At 33.3% G+C, this 17,766-nt stretch overlaps 1 protein-coding gene, 1 long non-coding RNA gene and 1 pseudogene across 6 annotated transcripts; 1 reads left to right on the top strand and 2 right to left on the bottom strand.

The window, feature by feature from the left end:
• The first annotated feature begins 1,628 nt into the window (after positions 1-1,628).
• LOC125195355 (uncharacterized) lies at positions 1,629-2,342 on the top strand (annotated as a pseudogene).
• Positions 2,343-3,760: 1,418 nt separating this feature from the next.
• LOC125191861 (uncharacterized) lies at positions 3,761-4,724 on the bottom strand. The gene is made up of 2 exons (XM_048089288.2): positions 4,207-4,724; positions 3,761-4,129 (listed from the first exon to the last, which is right to left on the bottom strand). Exons 1-2 carry the CDS (start codon positions 4,570-4,572, stop codon positions 3,932-3,934), a joined length of 564 nt encoding a protein of 187 aa, XP_047945245.1. The 5' UTR covers positions 4,573-4,724; the 3' UTR covers positions 3,761-3,931.
• A 7,730-nt stretch (positions 4,725-12,454) lies between these two features.
• On the bottom strand, positions 12,455-17,372 carry LOC125192980 (uncharacterized). Of its 5 annotated transcripts, none has more exons than XR_007171501.1 (7): positions 17,237-17,372; positions 17,065-17,158; positions 16,456-16,543; positions 15,642-16,303; positions 15,183-15,281; positions 14,997-15,089; positions 14,700-14,890 (listed from the first exon to the last, which is right to left on the bottom strand). It is a non-coding gene; the product is annotated as an uncharacterized LOC125192980 (long non-coding RNA). The 5 variants fall into 5 exon arrangements; XR_007171504.1 differs by having other exon boundaries at positions 15,183-15,724; positions 15,846-16,303; XR_016137798.1 differs by lacking the exon at positions 14,700-14,890 and adding an exon at positions 12,455-12,473 and having other exon boundaries at positions 15,183-16,303.
• Positions 17,373-17,766: the final 394 nt, after the last annotated feature.

Raw genomic sequence — 17,766 nt, 5'->3', positions numbered from 1 at the left:
TATTTTATTATCGGTGGTGAGTTTCGTAGATGATCTGCGGATTTACTTTAAGAGGTTATTCTTGTAATCTTAATTTAGTTTTTGGCATTATTTATGAGCTAATGATATACTTATTCCGCACTAAGAATTAAAAAAGTCAGAGTATATGCATATTTTAGTCAGCGGCCCCCTCTCTCTACGGTAGTCCACTCTTTGCGTTTCTACTTTTTGAGCAATGCTTTTTCACCAAAAATTTGTCACTCATGCGCCATCGATCCCTGGACATATTGGCCGTATGGGTATACGTATGAAGCTCTAAACCACTACACTTCCTTCTCCTTTTTTGTATAGCATAAGTGCATAACTTTTGAACTTCAATTAATATTTATTTACATAGGGTAATATCCATAAATATTAAATACTACTATCTCTGTTTCTGAAAATTTGATACAGTTTATTATTTCGGTCCGTCCCTAAAAATTTGATACACTTCACTTTTACCATTTTTGGTAGTGGACCTCATATTCCACTAACTCATTCTTACTCACATTTTATTATAAAACTAATACTTTAAAAGTATGACCCACATCCCACCAACTTTTTCAACTCACTTTCTATTACATTTCTTAAAACTCGTGTCGGATCAAAAGTGTAGCAAATTTTGGGAGAGGGAGGTAGAATAATTAACGTACACCACCGTACGTGTGTTATTATGGAATGATGTGGCGATGATGTGTATTAAATACAAGTGGAAATCTAACTTACTATTTTTAGTAACAAGTAAAATGACTTTATTTCTAAATTATAGAACAATTGGTTTCAATACAAGAATTCGGGAATTTTTCTCACAATCTGAAATCCTGCTAATAAATCCAGATATTTATTCCACAAGTCATATGTTCCCAATGTCCATGTCATGCTCAATTTTCTGCATATTTTAATCCATAGGACAATTAAGTACATCGTCAAAGTTAATACTAAAATTATAATATAGACCAAAATTTAACTAAAATTCATGATTTTTTTTATTTACCTTTTATTATAACAAACTTTAATTATTATCAACTATATCTCTCTCTAATTTTTTTCCATACATATAAACATCAAAATCATAGGCTATGCTTTTGTAGATTAAGTCAATTCCCGACTCAGTACCCATTATCCGATTTTTTAGATATCAGATATCCATTATCCAATAGTTTCTTAATCGGATAAGACCATCTCCAAGGGTACTCTAAAACCTAAAATGGAATAGGTATTTAGCTCTAATAGTACTCAAAAACCAATCCCATTTTTGATTTTTGAGAAAAAAATACCTATCTTTAGGTTTACACTAAACCAAAACCTAAAAGTTTTTCAAGTTTTGTGAGTAAAAAAGGCATAATTTAGAGAAGAGTTAAGGCCAAAATTGGTCCTAAACATATGACCATTTTACCTTTTTGGTCCTAAACTTTATCTTTTGGTTTTTTTGGTCCTGCACATATGAAAATTTGATCATTTTGATCATCCGTCAATAGTTTCGTTAATTTTTTTAACAGTCAACGCGTTTGCCCAATTTTGACCAGATTAAAATCTTGTTAAGTCACTAATTGTTTCCTAATTATTTTAACAAATATATCCATTAAAATCAGAAATAATTTCTGATCAAATCTTATCCAAGATAAGGAGAGATGGGTTTTAGATCGGCAGCCATGGCAGCGCTTTCACAAGCAAACCCTAGCTCCATCTCCACCGCATCCGCCCACCCAACGTCTCCTTCAGATTCACCCCAAACTGATCTACCCAAACTCGAATCCGATCCTGCGCCCCACCCCGAATCCCTAATTCGAGAATCCCCTGATCCACCGAAACCAGAGGAAAATTCCCCAAATGAGAAATTGTCGGACGATTCGGCCAAAGAAGGGATCGGCGGCGATGGATTAGGAGAGGAGGAAGAAGAAGGCGAGTGCGGATTCGGCTTGTTCATGAAAGCGGGCGGGTGCAGAGAGACTTTCATGGATTGAGAGAGGTGCTTGGAGGAAGGGGAGAAGAACAAAGAGGATATTGTGGAGAAATGCGTTCAGTCGACTTTGGCGTTGAGGAAGTGTATGGAGGCGCATTCCGATTACTCTGCACCGCTGCTCGATGCGGAGGAGGGGGTGATGAAGCAGCTAGAGGAGGAAGAGAAATCGGATGATGCTGACAAGAAGGAATCGCCTTGATTTTGACTCTGATACGATTAATTTTGATTTTTAGTGTTTCGTGATAGGAAATTGTTCTATCAGCACTGGATATTTGGCTGCGAAACTGTTGATTTTAACATTGATTTCTTAATCTTTGTGATGTTTTGTTGTTCAATGAACTGCCTATTTTGGCTTTTTCCAGCTTCTGCAAAATGATTTTATTGATTAGTGATTTGTGTTTTAATCAAGAATCATGTGCTTTAGAAATGTGTATCTTGGATAAGATTTGATCAGAAAAATTTACGCAAAATTTTGATTGACATAGCCATGGTTCTTAAATGTCACATGTATAAAAAAAAGAGAGATAGAGACTTAATTAGTGACTTAAAAAGATTCTAATATGGTCAAAATTGGATAAACGCGTTGACGGTTAAAAAATTAATGGAATTATTGACGGAGGACCAAAATGATAAAATTTTCATATGTGCAGGACCAAAAAATGCAAAAGATCAAGTTTAGGATAAAAAGGTAAAATGATCATATGTTTAGGACTAATTTTGGCCTTAACTCTTTAGAGTATATTCTTTTAAGTTTGAGTTTAGTGTAAATGATTGGAGTAAAATCAATATTTAATTTGATATTTACACTAAAATGGATTTGAGTTTAGTAGAATGGCTGGAGATGCTCTAAGATATATACTCGGAGTCACTAAATATATGGGTAATTGGAATAGAGTTTGAAAACTTATAGTACTCCTAATTGATGAGGCCAATCACGTTGGGGTCATTTAATTTTAATGAACATGTGTCTGTCTATATTCAATAAATCTAACTTGAAATTACAAATTATAGATGGGACAAGATTCCAATGAGTATGGAATTGAGTATTTATTATAGATAGGACAAGATTCCAAGCGAGTATGGAATTGAGTATTTAATTGCCTACGATTTTGGGTATCAGATAATACCCAATTATATGATTTTGACCCATGTCAAAATGTCATGTCAACTAATTAAATGGGGTTAGGGGATAGTCATCCTGATTTCAAACCCGAAGTGTTGTTGTTCAATATGAAGTCGATTTCACTATCATGAATTGATTCTCTTTAAAAAGTTGCATAAGCATACGACTATGCTTAATAATTCCTTGAAGTGAGAAACAATAGTAGTTGTAGTGATACATAGTTAAAATTAGCTGGCTTATAGTCATTTTTTTCGATAATAATTTTAATTGGTACGCACTTTCCGTAACCTATTCGATATTAACATGCCAAAATCAAAGAAAGAGTAAGTTTTTTAGTGAAAAGCTTATTAATAATTTGTACATGTGAGTATAGTTTATTTGGCATCAAGTAATTTGAGCATGATCTCTTCACTACATTTGGTAACTGCAACAAGAGCACGAGAATTCTGAAATTTGATATTCCATATAGGCCTTAATTAATTAATGATATCCCTTGATTTCAAAGCAGTGTAATTATTAATTATATTAGTTCAGAAATTGGAGGATTTCGTCATTCAAGTCAATTATTGGACATGTTTTGAGTGTAAGCTTTTACCCTTTTTAGTCAGTTTTCAAGAAATGATTAGTGGTACTTAAATTATTAGTGGAGTAATATATATTAACAGAGAACTTGAAAATCGTTAATATTAATACTATATTACAAACATGGGAACAGTAGTACTAATTATTAATTAAGTAGGAGTACGGACAAGTACGTACTCCTATTGATTAGAAACAAAAAAAAAACGCAAATCCTACTACTACTACTCCTCCTCCGGCTCCTCCTGTCAAGCGTCAAAGTAGTCCTCGACGGTGAGCTCCCGGGGCGGCACCATCTTGTTGACGAGGAAGATCTCGTCAACAAGCAGCTTGTAGACGGCAAAGGTGCCGTTCATCTTCGGGAAGCCGGAGAAGGAGGGGTGGGCTTTGAATAAAGCCCGCTCCGCCTTGCGGCCCTCCTTGGAGTTTCCGGGAAGCTTGAGAAGCTAAAAAAAAAGAGAGAAGGTGAGTGAGAGAGAGAGAGAGAGAGAGAGAAAAACAAAAAGGAGAGAAGAGAAGGTACCTCGCCGGAGAGACTGATCTTTGTGCAGGAGGGATTCTGCGCCTCCTGGCCCCGGCAGCCGTCAAAGGATATCTCAGTGACGGTGAGGCTGGCTCGGGAGTCGGTCGGGACGACCATCCCGACCGGGTCGAGGGTGGAGAGGTAGAAGTAGGGGCTCCCCGTGCCTGCATCCGCGTAGGATGCAATGTACCCGTGGGGTACAAAGACCGGGGAGTTGGTCGAGATGACCCCCCACTTGCCCTGGTGGACGAGCCACCGGGCAAATCGGGGGACGTCATCGACGTCGGGGCGGTCATCGGCGGCGGCGAAGGAGGTGGTGCTTACAAGTAGCACCACCAAGAGCATGAGGATCTTCATAGGCGCCATTGGCAGAGAGCGAGAGCGATAGAGAGAGAGAGATAGTTAGAGAGTAAGGCGTAGCGTAGTGATGAAATGATGAACGTGTAAATAAACTACTTATAAAACTCTACATAATTTTTGGACGAGAATGACTTAGTATTTGTCTTGCATTGGAAATCTAATTCTGATCACCTAGTTCACAATCATTAATAATAATTGCTACGTACACTTGTCTCGATCATGCAAGTTGCATAGTACTACCACTAATTGGTTTTTGAGAATTTTATAAATCGTAACAGAAATGAAAAAATAGTACAGATCAGCTAGTTCACAAATGATTAATTAATAATTGCTACAGATGTCTCGATCACGCAAGTTGCATAGTATACTACTATACTAATTGGTTTTTGAGAATTTCATAAATCTTAACAAAAGCATAGAGGATCATTATACCTAACCTGTAAGAGACATTGAAATATTAATTGATTTTATTTTTGATTTTGTTTTCTATCAAATCTGCATTTCTTTCTTAAATCACAATAGTAGTAATGTGATCATGGCAAGATTGAAAATAAAGTTTCCAACATTTTTTTGACCATAGCCCGTGAAATGAGACGTCCATTTTCGAGCACGTGCAATAGTAGTTGTTATGTATACTACTCCTACTTATCTAAGCGGGAATGAGCACTTATTGTAAAAATAAATTGCCGAAAGAATGGGAATATATATATGGTCAGATGGGTACTTAATTACTTTAATGAAACTACCAATTTAAACTCGAACCTTTGTTTATGTTTCCGAGACATTGATAAAGGCTTGGGAATTGGACATCTACCAAATCTTAGAGTTTTTATTTGTCACATGCTATGACGTTCAATCATTTTTATGAGAATGACGTTCTACTATTATTATTTATGGATGACCAAATTTATATCCTAAGGCATAAATTCAATCACCCAAATTTGAACTCAAAACTATTAGAGTTATAGATCGATATTAGTTTAAAAGTCATAAATTCATTTCCCCAACTCGTACGTACACTGGCAGCTCACTTCCTATATGAAATTAAAGTCATGTTGTTTTTGACCCAACGATACTAATTAGACGAGTTCATAAACCTAACTTTGTCATTGTGATTCCATATCTCTTGATGTAAATTAATCCAAATATCAATTAATTCGTTCATGTTAATTAGGACTTAATACTCTTCTAACAAATTGGATCTTTATAATTTATATAGTCCATTCCTGATTATATCTTATAATTTTCTGGACGAAATTCTGACAATATAATTGCCTTGCATTGGAAATCTAATTCTGATGATTTAGTTAACAATGATTAATAATAATTGCTATTTGTCTCCATCACGTAAGTTGGATAGTAGTACTGCTAATTCAATTGGTTTTTTATGATTGTCTCATAGTAATAAATCTATAGTTTAATAAATCTTAACAAAAGAGACACCTGTTTTGATCAAGCTGCAAAATTTACGTTTGGTTATTGGACACGTGAACTCTTAAAAATTTTAGTAATTGGACTCGTGAACGCTCATAAAATATAGCTAGTACGTTCTCTTTTATAGTAATCACATTAAATAATTTCTTCTTATATCTTTGACGTACTGGAGTACTATATCATATTTGATAGATATTTCAAATTTTGGTTCAATTAGGTCGTGGTCCACTGACGTTTTTATATTTTTGTAAATATTCGTATATTTTTGTAAATATATTTGTTTATGTTTCCGAGACATTAAGGATTGGGACATCTACCAAATCTTCTCCGCCGGAAACAGGCGATGATCGTCCACAAAGTCTAGAGTTTATATTTGTCACATGCTATATACTATATGAAACTTTAAAATTTTTGTCACTTAATAAAATACTTGGACACGTGAATAATGATAAGAAATTACTAGTATATGAAATGCACAATGACGTGGCCCGTGGGTGTTGGAAATATAATTATGGGATTCAATAATTTTTAAGAGAATGACTAGCTAGCTAATGGCGTTCTATTATGGATGACCAAATCTATATCCTAAGGCATATATTCAATCACCAAACACAATTCCACTTAAATGTACGTAAATTGCGATTAGGACTTTAACGTTACAAATTTGAACTCAAAACTATTAGAATTTCAATCAATCTTTTTTGATAATATAGAGTTAAGATCGATATTAGTTTAAAAATCGAAATTCATTTTCTCCAACTCGTACACTGGCAAAGGCTGAACCTTAATCACAACTTTGTTAAGAAGTAATTTACAATTAATTACGTACTATAAAAAGATTCGTTGCGCCTAGCTATTCATGTATAGTTTGTTAAGAGGCATACGTGGAAATACAAAAAAAATTGATGGCCTAATACTCCATTTATTAAATGCAATAAATACTAGATATTTTTTTGATCGGATGCATGGGGTATTACCGAATAACTAATTAAATTGACAATCCAACTAATTGCAATGGGTTCCATTCCATAATTTCCATCATATATAGTAGTAGTACAAATTTTGGTATACATTTTGTTTTTTCTGTACTATTAGAAATGGGGCGCCCAATTTAATTAATTTGACACCGTGTGTTTTTTGACATTGGAATCGTGACTAGCTACAACATGGCCATGGGTACATGACATCGCTCAATTTCATTTCACGTTGATTATTGTGAACTATGGAAATAAAAATAGGCTAGTGCATTATCCATGAACGTGGCCCTGGATGGAAATTTATTTTCTATGTGAAAGGTCATTAAAAACCCTTTCTCTTTTTTTGATTGGGGGGATGCCCATCAAAAAGGAAGGGCATAATGGTAAAGGCACGCCCAATTAAATCAAATACTACCAATTTCAACAGATATGAAAACCTCTCTAATTTCATGAACAGTGCGGGCTCGAGGGCTCTGCATAAATATTTGATTTCATGCAACTGAACAATGGAAAATGTGTAGATTTGGGATATATCATACCATTTCTTTTAAAAAGATAAATGTTTATTGAAATTCTCTAGCAATAATGAATTACAATAGAATTCATTAATCATCAATCAGAATTTATCAATCAGTTATAAAATTTTGGCATATTCAACAAGATCATTATGGCCGCAATTGTTCTAAACAACCAGGCGACCATTAGATTTGTTCTTAAATTCTTATTCCACTTTAATTTTTATAAGCCCTTGTTAACATTTCACGAGGTCAAGTTTCAATTCCCTACACGTGGTACTCCTAGTGGACCTTCTGGGAACTTTTCCTCTAATTTGCATCGACACATGTTCATTAGTACAATTCTATAAGCAAGAAAACTCCTACTATAAAAATATTACACAGTTAAGAAATTAAGCTATTAATCCCAATTATAAAAATTTATCCATTCAGAATTTATCAATCCATTTCATAAAGAAAACAAGCCACTAGAAATGGGACTTATCTGCCGACGGTAAACTATACAATTATAACACATATATTCTCTTGGAAGCGAACTGGGTTCGGCCGGGTCAACCCGAAAATGAAAATGAATAAAGTTATGTGCACATATTTATATTTCCCTCTTTCACTCCATAAAAAGTAAAAAAATCAGAATTTAAATCAAAGCCATTTATCATTTCTCGATCTTAATTAATGCACAAGTTACACAGATCTCAAATTTGAACATAATCGCAACTTATCACATATGCTTTATTAGTTATTTCAATAGCAATGACTAATTACTGAGAACTACTTGTACTGTATGATTTTTTGTGACTATGAAATTGAGTAAAAATGACAACACTGTGAAATCAAGTTCTTCTAATGTCTCCTTTGAGCATGACAATTTGTTTTTTTTTTTTGGTTTTTTCTTGCATTGTTGTACCAAAATAGTCTGTAATCTTTTCTATGTATCAAATAGACTGATATTTGTGCAAAATATATTTAGACGGTGCTACACGATTGGAACGACGAGGAATGCATAGAGATATTGAGAAAATGAAAGGAGACGATAAAGGTGAAGTTAATGATCACGAGTACAGCGATGTGCGGCTAGCATTGGACATGGTGATGTTGGCTCACAAGTCACACCTTAGGGACGGAGAGGACTTTGAAGGACTCCTCTAACAAATATTTGTATATTTTCTGGATCATGTATAAATATAGACTCTAAAAAGCTTTGCTCTAGCAAATAAGTTGAATATAAATATGTTACTCCCTCCGTCCATGAAATATGAGTGGGTAGGTACGGTATATCTAATCGTGCTTACATTTAAAATTTCATTATTCTACTAAAAATAGATACTGCGTTACTAATTAATTATATTGACCTATATATTCCATCAAAGTTTAAGAACCATAAATAAAATGATTGAATCTCAACTCAATGCATATTTTTCATTGGTGTGAGCCATACGCTGATTATAAGAGGACAGAAACAATTTGATTTTAATTTGTAAAAATTTATGTGCAAATAATCTAATCAAATTGTAGAAATATGAAATACGCAACGTGGATAAGTAGTATTTCGCCAAAATAAACATTTAAGAGTTCAAAATTGCAAGGTATATGGGTTTTTTAATTTAATTATAAAAAGTGCATGGAGTACTGATTTAAGTTATCAACATAGGAGATCATCAATATTTTTTTTCATAACTAATGCTACATTCGACAGTGATAAAGTGCTACATTCGACAGTGATAAAATTAGGAATTTGACAGCGTGTGTATTTTTTGACATTGGAATCGCATGGGTACATCGCCCAACTCCAGAAATACGAGCAGCTTAGTTACGCTAATTAATGCTCAACCAAACTGTACGTGCCACTTCGAATTAGGATTTCATAAAAATAATCCCACGATTGGATGAGTTTGCTACTTATATTTGGATAGAGACTACCAATTTGATTAAGCAATCTCATAAATTTTGTCACACTTTGGCCGGACATATATGGATATGAGTTTTAAAAAATGTTATAAAAATTGAGTGGAAAAAGTTAGTGGAATGTGAGTCTACTTTTATATACTATGAGGGTGTTCGGTTTGCAAGATTGTATCTGAGATTAAATTTGTTGTATATATATTTGGTTCATGAGATTCAATCTATCTTGCAAACCGAACACCACCTATTAGTTTTATAATAAAATGCGAGTGAGAATAAGTTGGTGTAATAAGTTGGTAATATGAAGTATACTACCAAAAGTGGTAAAAAATGAAATGTGACAAATTTTGTGGGAATGAGGGAGTAAATTCTAAAATAATGAAAAAAAATATTTCAAAACTAAACTTAAATTTGAAATGACAACAGTTTTATTATTTTGAATCTATATTAATTATTAAACATATCATAAGTAAAATTAATATTATTTTCATTAGTTTTTTAAGTTCATATATGTAGATTATTGTTGAATGACATCGATATTCAAAATATTATTGTGACGCTCCGCCTTCATCGCGTCATTATATTTTAAGTCGTTATTAAAAAACATTGAATGTTTAGCCTAATATCATGTTTATTATATTATAGAATTAATGAAATATATAATAAAGACGACATTCGGCTATAGTTATGGAAATAGCAAATGATATGGATCACATCATCGAATGTAAGAGTAGCTTTGACCCGTTCACTTTTCCATTTGTAATTATCAAGAGTCCTAAAACTTGGCACTTGGCAGAAATGAGTACTGTGGACTACAGAAATGAAAATAGGTTTTCAGTGAATTATCCATGTTTTCCATGAACGTGGCCCACATTACACCTTGATGGAAATTTATTTTCTATGTGAAAGGTCAATAAAAACCCTTTCTCTTTTGGGGGATGCCCATCAAAAAGGAGGGCATAATAGTAAAGTCCGCCCAATTCACGGTACATTGTTCGATACAGAAATCAAATAACGGATTTGAAAACCTCTCTATTATCATATCATGTAAACTGAACAATGGAAAATGTGTAGATATCTTTCTGTTTCTTTTACAAACGGGTTAGAATATTTGAAATGGCAAAGGATACAGATTATCAAATGATAAAAAAGGATAAATATTTATTGAAATTCTCTCCCAATAATGAATTTCATAGAATTCATTAATCATTAAACAATTATTAAATTTGGGCATATTCAACGAGATCGCCTATTCATAAGTGTTTATTGAAAATTCTTATCGCAGACAAATACAAGAGTTCATTATTCAACCTACGTACCCTTTTGGTAGCCAACTTCAAAAAGCTTTGGCCGCAATTGTTCTAAAGGTCTGTCAAATCAGGTATCCGCGGATACCTCAAATCAGGTATCCGCGGATACCTGATCCGAAAATTTCCCAAAATCTAGTACCCGATAGGCAGATACCCAATCCAAATTTATTTCTTAAATATTAACCACACACTTTTAGAAATACAAAATTAATACAAACTAGAAGGGAAGGGAGGCGTGTCCTGCATGCAGTAACTAGTAACAATAAACCTAATACTTAATTACTTAAAAGTTTTAAAATTGGAGTTAATATATTAATACATTATTATTATTTTAAAACTCTATGACTATGAGGTCAGGTTTGTTCATATAGTCTTATTCAACTTTATTATAAGTCCTTCTGTCCTTGTTAACATTTCATGAAGAGGTCAATGCTTCCGTTTCAATTCCCTACACGGGTGGTACTCCTAGGAACTTTTCCTCTTTTGTTGAGCTCTATAATTTAATTTGTATTGACACATGTTTATTACTCCAGTTACTAGTACAAATCTACAAGCAAGAAAACTCCTACCATAAAAATATTACACACAGTTAAGAACTTAAGAAATTATCCATTCAGAATTTATCAATTAGTTATTCATTCCATAAAGAAAACAAGCAACAGAAATGGACTTATTTGCCGAACTGGGATCGGGCCGGGTCAACCCTAAAGGCTGCGCCGAAAATGAAAATGAATAAAGTTATGTACATACACATTTATATTTCCCTCTGTCATTCCATAAAAAGAAAAAAAGTCAAAATTTAAATCAAAGCCATTTCATGATATTGACCTAACTATAACCTATTAGTAATATTTTTATAGTGTTGGATGTGGACCATGGACTCCACGTCTCTGGTGATGGAGCCCTTAAATACAGAGCTTTCCATTCACCTTTGCAACAAAGCTACTCTCACGTGGTTAGTGTTGCGCCGCCTTGAGTGGAGCATTTGGCCGGAGACATGTTTGATGTTGTTCCTAAAGCTGATGCTGCTTTTCTCATGATTTTTACACTCGACCTTGATTTCTACATTAACTAAATTCTAATTAAAAAATGATAAACACTACTACAAATTAACTCTGATTAATATATATCGAAATTGTAAGATAGTGAAATAGAAGTTAATACAATATTCCGTAATCTTTTCTATGTATCAAATATACTGATATTTGGGTAAAATATATTTAGACGGTGCTACACGATTTGAATGCATAGATATTGAGAAAATGAAAGGAGACAATAAAGGCGAAGGTAATGATCATGAGTACAGCAATGTGCGGCTAGCGTTGGACATGGTGATGTTGGCTCACACCTCAGGGAAGGAGAGGACTTTGAAGGAGTCATCTAACAAAAATATTTTCTGCATAATGTATAAATATAGACTCAAAAAAGCTCTACTCTAACAAACAAGTTGAATATAAATAAGTTATTCCCTCAGTCCGTAAAATAGGAGTGGGTAGGTACAGTATATCTAATCATGCTATATTTAAAATTTCATTATTCAACTAGAAATAGATACTATGTGAGTAATTAATTATTTTGACCTATATATTCCATCAAATTTAAGAACCATAAATAAAATGATTGAATCTCAACTCAATGCATATTTTTCATTGGTGTGAGCCATACACTGATTATACGAGGACAGAAACAATTTGGAAGAGAACCTGAATTTTTGTTAATTGTATGCAAACGTGACAAATTCAGGTCAATGATGTGTGTGACCATATTACCTGCAGGTCAAGTAAATCCACGTCAACTTATTATTTTACAAAAACGCCAGACAAGCCAAGTCATCTTCATTTTTTAACATACCAAGGTCTAATATTGCTTAAACTAAAAATCAAATTTTGAGTATTTGATTTTAAATTTCAAAGATTGTGAGTAAAATCAAAATTCGTCCAAACTTGTGTGTTTTATGACGATATATAGTTTTTGTCCACACAAACTCAAAATTTCTAATACCTCTGCGCCCAAAGAAATGTATGTGTACTTCAACTTTGAAATAGGAATAGTAAGAAAATAACAGGATTAACTGTAGTAAGCAACAGCACATGCACTTTCTTGAATATTCATCATGAAATATCTAGTTTTACTTGTACATGTTTATGATAAATAGTCACATTCCATTAATCATTACATTCATATTTTAATTATATAAAGTCTAAAAATAGGATCAGTCCATATTCCACTAATATTTAATCCAATTTAGTTTGCATTTCCTAAAGGGATTATAAACGCTAAAATCACGAATTACATTGGCAAATTTTTGCTATTTGCCGTAAACTCAAGTTTTTTAGGTTCGTTAGTAATATTGTTTGGGCATTGCCCGATGTTTATACCAAAAAAATTGTGTTATAAATTCCATCTAAATAGATAATTAAGAATGGAATTTAATTGCAACGAATTGTGTAAATGTAAAATGAATCAAAATCAATGGAAGATATGCATGAGTATTTAATATCTGTGAGTTTCGTAGTTAATCCGGGGATTTATTTTAATCTTTGGGTTTTTTGGAATTATTCGTGAGTTACGTAATTGATAGTATAACTTCAAACATGCATAGATTAGTAAGCGGCCCCTCTGGTCAACTCTCGAGTAGCGTTTTTGATGTTTGAAAAACGCAATTGATTTTGCGATGGATTATTTAGACAGCGACAGGCGACAGCGGTCTCCTCTCCCTTCTGTCACACGTCGTTTTAGTACCCTGATGAGTGATGATACACATGCCTTCCCAATTTGTGTTGGAAGTTTGCGATAACCACATGACCAAATGAACTCATAGTTAGGTTGGTGATTGTGAACAATCAAAATTTTAATATTTTAAAAGTAGTGTAGCTATAGCTTTTAATAATTCTATTTCCTTTAACTATTAGTAGTATTACTCCCCTTAGCCAGCCATTAGAAAGTCTTGTTTGAATTTGACACCAATTTTAAGAAATACTAATAAAAAAAGAGTTACTGGAATATGAAGTCTACCTACCAGGGATGGAACTAGAAAAAATAAATTAGCCGGAACTGAAATTTCATATATAATAATATTAAAAAATAATTTATAATATATACTCCATTATTCAATTTATTGTTTTGTCATGTGCTATTGTGATTTGATGAAGACAGATAAAAGTAGATTTCGTTAATTGAAAATATTTTTTTCAAAGAAAAATTTCATGATTTCAACTTAATCACAATTGGTTTGGTGGAGAGAGGATCGAACGCATGCTTGAAAATTGAAATAGAGGAGAAAGCAGTGCAGTTCAAACATACTCCAAGTTTGCCACATCAATAGTAGAAAGAGGGAGTCAACAAAAGGGCTGTTAGCAAGAAAAAAAGAAAGTTTCTAAAATTCATCGTTGAGTTATACGGGAATAAGGGATGGATAGAGCATCTTTATGAAAGCATTCACAATAATCCAGTAGGACTCGAACTCGGGTGAAACTGAAACACTTCCCACTAGAGCAATATTGAGGCAATTTATGAAAGTATTCACACTTCTAATAAATTGGCATAGTCACAAATTATAAGGGATGGATGAAGTACTGTATCTTCTAAAATGGCATGTGGACCCTCAAAATCTAATAAATTTATTTAAAATGCGATTATGAACCCCTACACAACTATAGAAATGGTGTTTCTTCTAAATATTTCACCGACACTTCAAAAAGCGTTCTCATTGGCGGTGTGCAAAAAAATGACGCAAATAATAAGCGTTGGTAAATTAAATTGGAGACGCTTTTTTAAAAAGCACCCCCAAATGCTTAGAGACACTTTTAGAAAAGCATCCCTAAATGCTTAGAAACGTTATTAAAAAGCATTCCTAAAACCACTTAGAGACTCTTTCAAAAAGAGTCCTAAACACAACTTTAATAAGGAATATCATATGATTGCAATATTAAAATATTCAAATGCTCTATTCCTTCTACAAACTTTTGTTTCTAATTTAGTTCAACACCAAGTGGTGAATCTTACTAACCAGACACTTATGCATAAATTTTCCCAGAAAGTGATTACACTGGAGTTGAATACCACCTCATGAAGAAGGCCGGCCAATACATGCAAAACATAATATAAGTAACAATGTGATATTAACATTACAAAAACCAGTAAGTATGTCTGATATTAGCATTCTTGATGAACAACAATTTGACACCTAGAGAAACAATGAAAAATTAACATCGTATTCATCACCTAAAGGAGTATTTTTATGAACATGCACATTGTTAAAAGCAACAAATGGAGTCAAGCAAGACACATACCTAATACAAATAATAATTTTGTTGAAGTCCCAATCTCCAACCCATCGACATGCTGCACACCTTTCTGTTGTCCATTTCGCACAAACAGGTGCTCTATCATGTCAAAAAATAACTAAGTTATAATTCATGCTACAGTGAATAGAGGGTTCACGGGAGATATAATAGGGTTTAGGGTTAGGGGAGAACCTTGTAGGATATAAAGTAACGTTTGCTTCAACTTGTTTGCCATTTCCGTTTACCAAGTGCATGCTTCTCAATTCGCAAGACCCAAACTTGCTAACAACTCTTTAACAGGTAAAACAATGGCAATGTTTCTTTCAGGAAATGAAAGGATATGTAAAGTGCCCAGATTAAATGAAACTAGAAAAGTAAGCAATATTTACAAATGAAGACTTGGAAAGTAAATTCCCTCAACACCACGTCAAAAAACAGTAACTTTATCAGGCGGTGCAACTTTACCATTCTTTTTCTTGTTTCTGAAACAAACATCATGATTCTCAGTAGTTAAGGTGACACAAGATTTTGAATTGCCATACAAAACTAATACAGTACTACATTAGAAAAAAACAGAGTATCTCCCCGACATCCACATCACCAATGACCCCATGATTAAACCATAATTAGAAAACAAACACAGTATCTGACCTCCATATATATGCTTGATTGTCGTTCATTTCCATGTAGATCCTTAGCAATCAACCCATGTACTCAGTTTGCTGGCTCATATCCTGATAGGAGAACAATCATTATCCACCATGTATACACATATAAACTGAACCTGGTACTCCTTTACAGCAATCATTTCTAACGTTTGACTTATAAATGTAACAATTTGCTTTGTAAATCAACCATTTAACATTGGAAATGGAGATTGTGCCATAATGGTGCCATGGATCAATCTGCTTGAAACCAAATTCAACATATTAGTTCAAATTCCCAATCAAATCAAGAAATTCTAAACAAAAAATAAATGGAATCAATTCACAGTTGAATCAATAAAAAATTCCTCTATTAGAATTGCAAACAAAAAACTTCCCGTCATTCAGAAACACTAATACAGCCTTGGGATGCTCTGACAAATTTCAGTAAAAAACAATTAGATCTACATACAAAAATCAGAGCTACATGGAACCAATAAAGATTAGATATTACATAGGTAAGTCAAGAATATCACTGAGTATAACGATGATCAAATAAACATTGGTGGAACCATACAATCATCTCCGGAATAAATGAAGGTAATAAGTACAAATTCAAAAGAAAGGAAGTAAATACACCTGATCCTGAAGCAAGTATGGTTCGAAGTCCTGCATACAAGAGGGAGACAATCATTATCCCGGCAAAGTTACATTGCAAGTTATATAACATAGGCTAAATAATTCACAAAACAAGTTGTATGAAATGTAAATAGTGTTCATATTCAGCTGAACCATGAACATTTGATCGGTAGAGTTCCTACACTGTGTCCAAACTTGATGTAGATGAGGAGTTCCACGATGCCAATAGCAAGTGAGAGCCAACAAAAAGTTCCTACATAAACTAACTTTCTGCTAACAAAGCGAGAAATCAATTAGTCCCTTGGAAACATCAAACCTTCATATTTATGATACTGAAAGTATTGAAAGTCTATAAATATGTGTATGCGTGTGTGTGAGTCAGTGAGTGTATGGGAGAGAGATCCAATAATTATAGTGGTCAGTGGTGTATGAAGATATCTGGAGGTCAAGAATAATATATACTTTTTCAGAATTTATGCTTCATAAATATATAAGCAAACATGAAATATTTTCAAGCAATTCATCTATAATGACTTCCTTCAACCAACAATGCCTCAGACTGCATAAACTGAAAGTGAGTGACGGAATTAGTTTAACATGTTAACAAAATGTTTCAGTTCAATTATCGAGTCCAAAATGAAACCTAAGAAACATATAGAAAACTTATATTGACTAAATAACGATGATCAATTGAATGGAAATAAGCATTAGATTTGGGATATTGAGGGGCGATTTGGCTAAATTAAAGTAGTAGTCGAAGGAGAAATTGTTGACATGAACATAGGGTTTACCTTGAGGAGCGGAGGAGCTGCCTCGACAGCTTCAACATCTATCTTCATGGAAACAGAGAGAGAGGCAGAGAATTCCGCCACTTGATCATTTTATCTAATTCAATAATCCTTAATCGATCAAATTGTAGAATGTTGAACAAGAAATGCAGATGATTAAATTGATTATACAAACCTGAAAGATCTACTGATGATCAAGGAGTGAATTCGCCCAAATTGAATAGGAGTGGGAGCAATGAGATTGTAGAAAAAATTTAAAGCGAGTTTGATGCTGAGCCCTTTTTAGTGAAGAAAAAGGTATGAGTCGTAACTGAGCCACCAAAAAAAAATTTAAAACGCTTTCAATTGCGTTAATTGTAACATTTCTTTTTTAATTTACAACGCTATTGCTAATCTAGTGTCTTTAGACCATCGATAAATAATTAGTTTAAATAGGCAATAGTATTCTAAAACTAATTCTATTTTTGGTTTTGGAAAAAAAAAATACCTATCTATAGGTTTACTATAAATCCAAATCCAAATTTTTTTCAAATTTTGTAAGTAAAAGAAGAATAATATAGAGAATATTTTTTTAAGTTTGAGCTTAGTGTAAATAGTTGGATAAAATCATATTTAATGTGACATTTATACTAAAATGAGCTTGAGTTTAGTGTAAATGGTTAGAGATGTTATTAGAGGAAGGATTTATGGTAGTGAATCTTGGGG

This window comes from Salvia hispanica, chromosome 4 (genome assembly GCF_029641045.1).
Source record: "Salvia hispanica isolate PSC_SH4W2 chromosome 4, Shi_PSC_v1, whole genome shotgun sequence".
NCBI lineage: Eukaryota > Viridiplantae > Streptophyta > Magnoliopsida > Lamiales > Lamiaceae > Salvia > Salvia hispanica.
Note: the sequence above shows the minus strand (reverse complement) of the source record. Positions and strands in the feature narration are given on the sequence as shown.

Excerpts from the sequence above, each read along its gene's own strand:
- LOC125191861 (XM_048089288.2), bottom strand. The coding sequence starts at position 4,572 with ATGGCGCCTATGAAGATCCTCATGCTCTTGGTGGTGCTACTTGTAAGC. Across the intron at positions 4,130-4,206 it reads AGATCAGTCTCTCCGGCGAG|CTTCTCAAGCTTCCCGGAAA; the intron begins GTACCTTCTCTT and ends CTTTTTTTTTAG.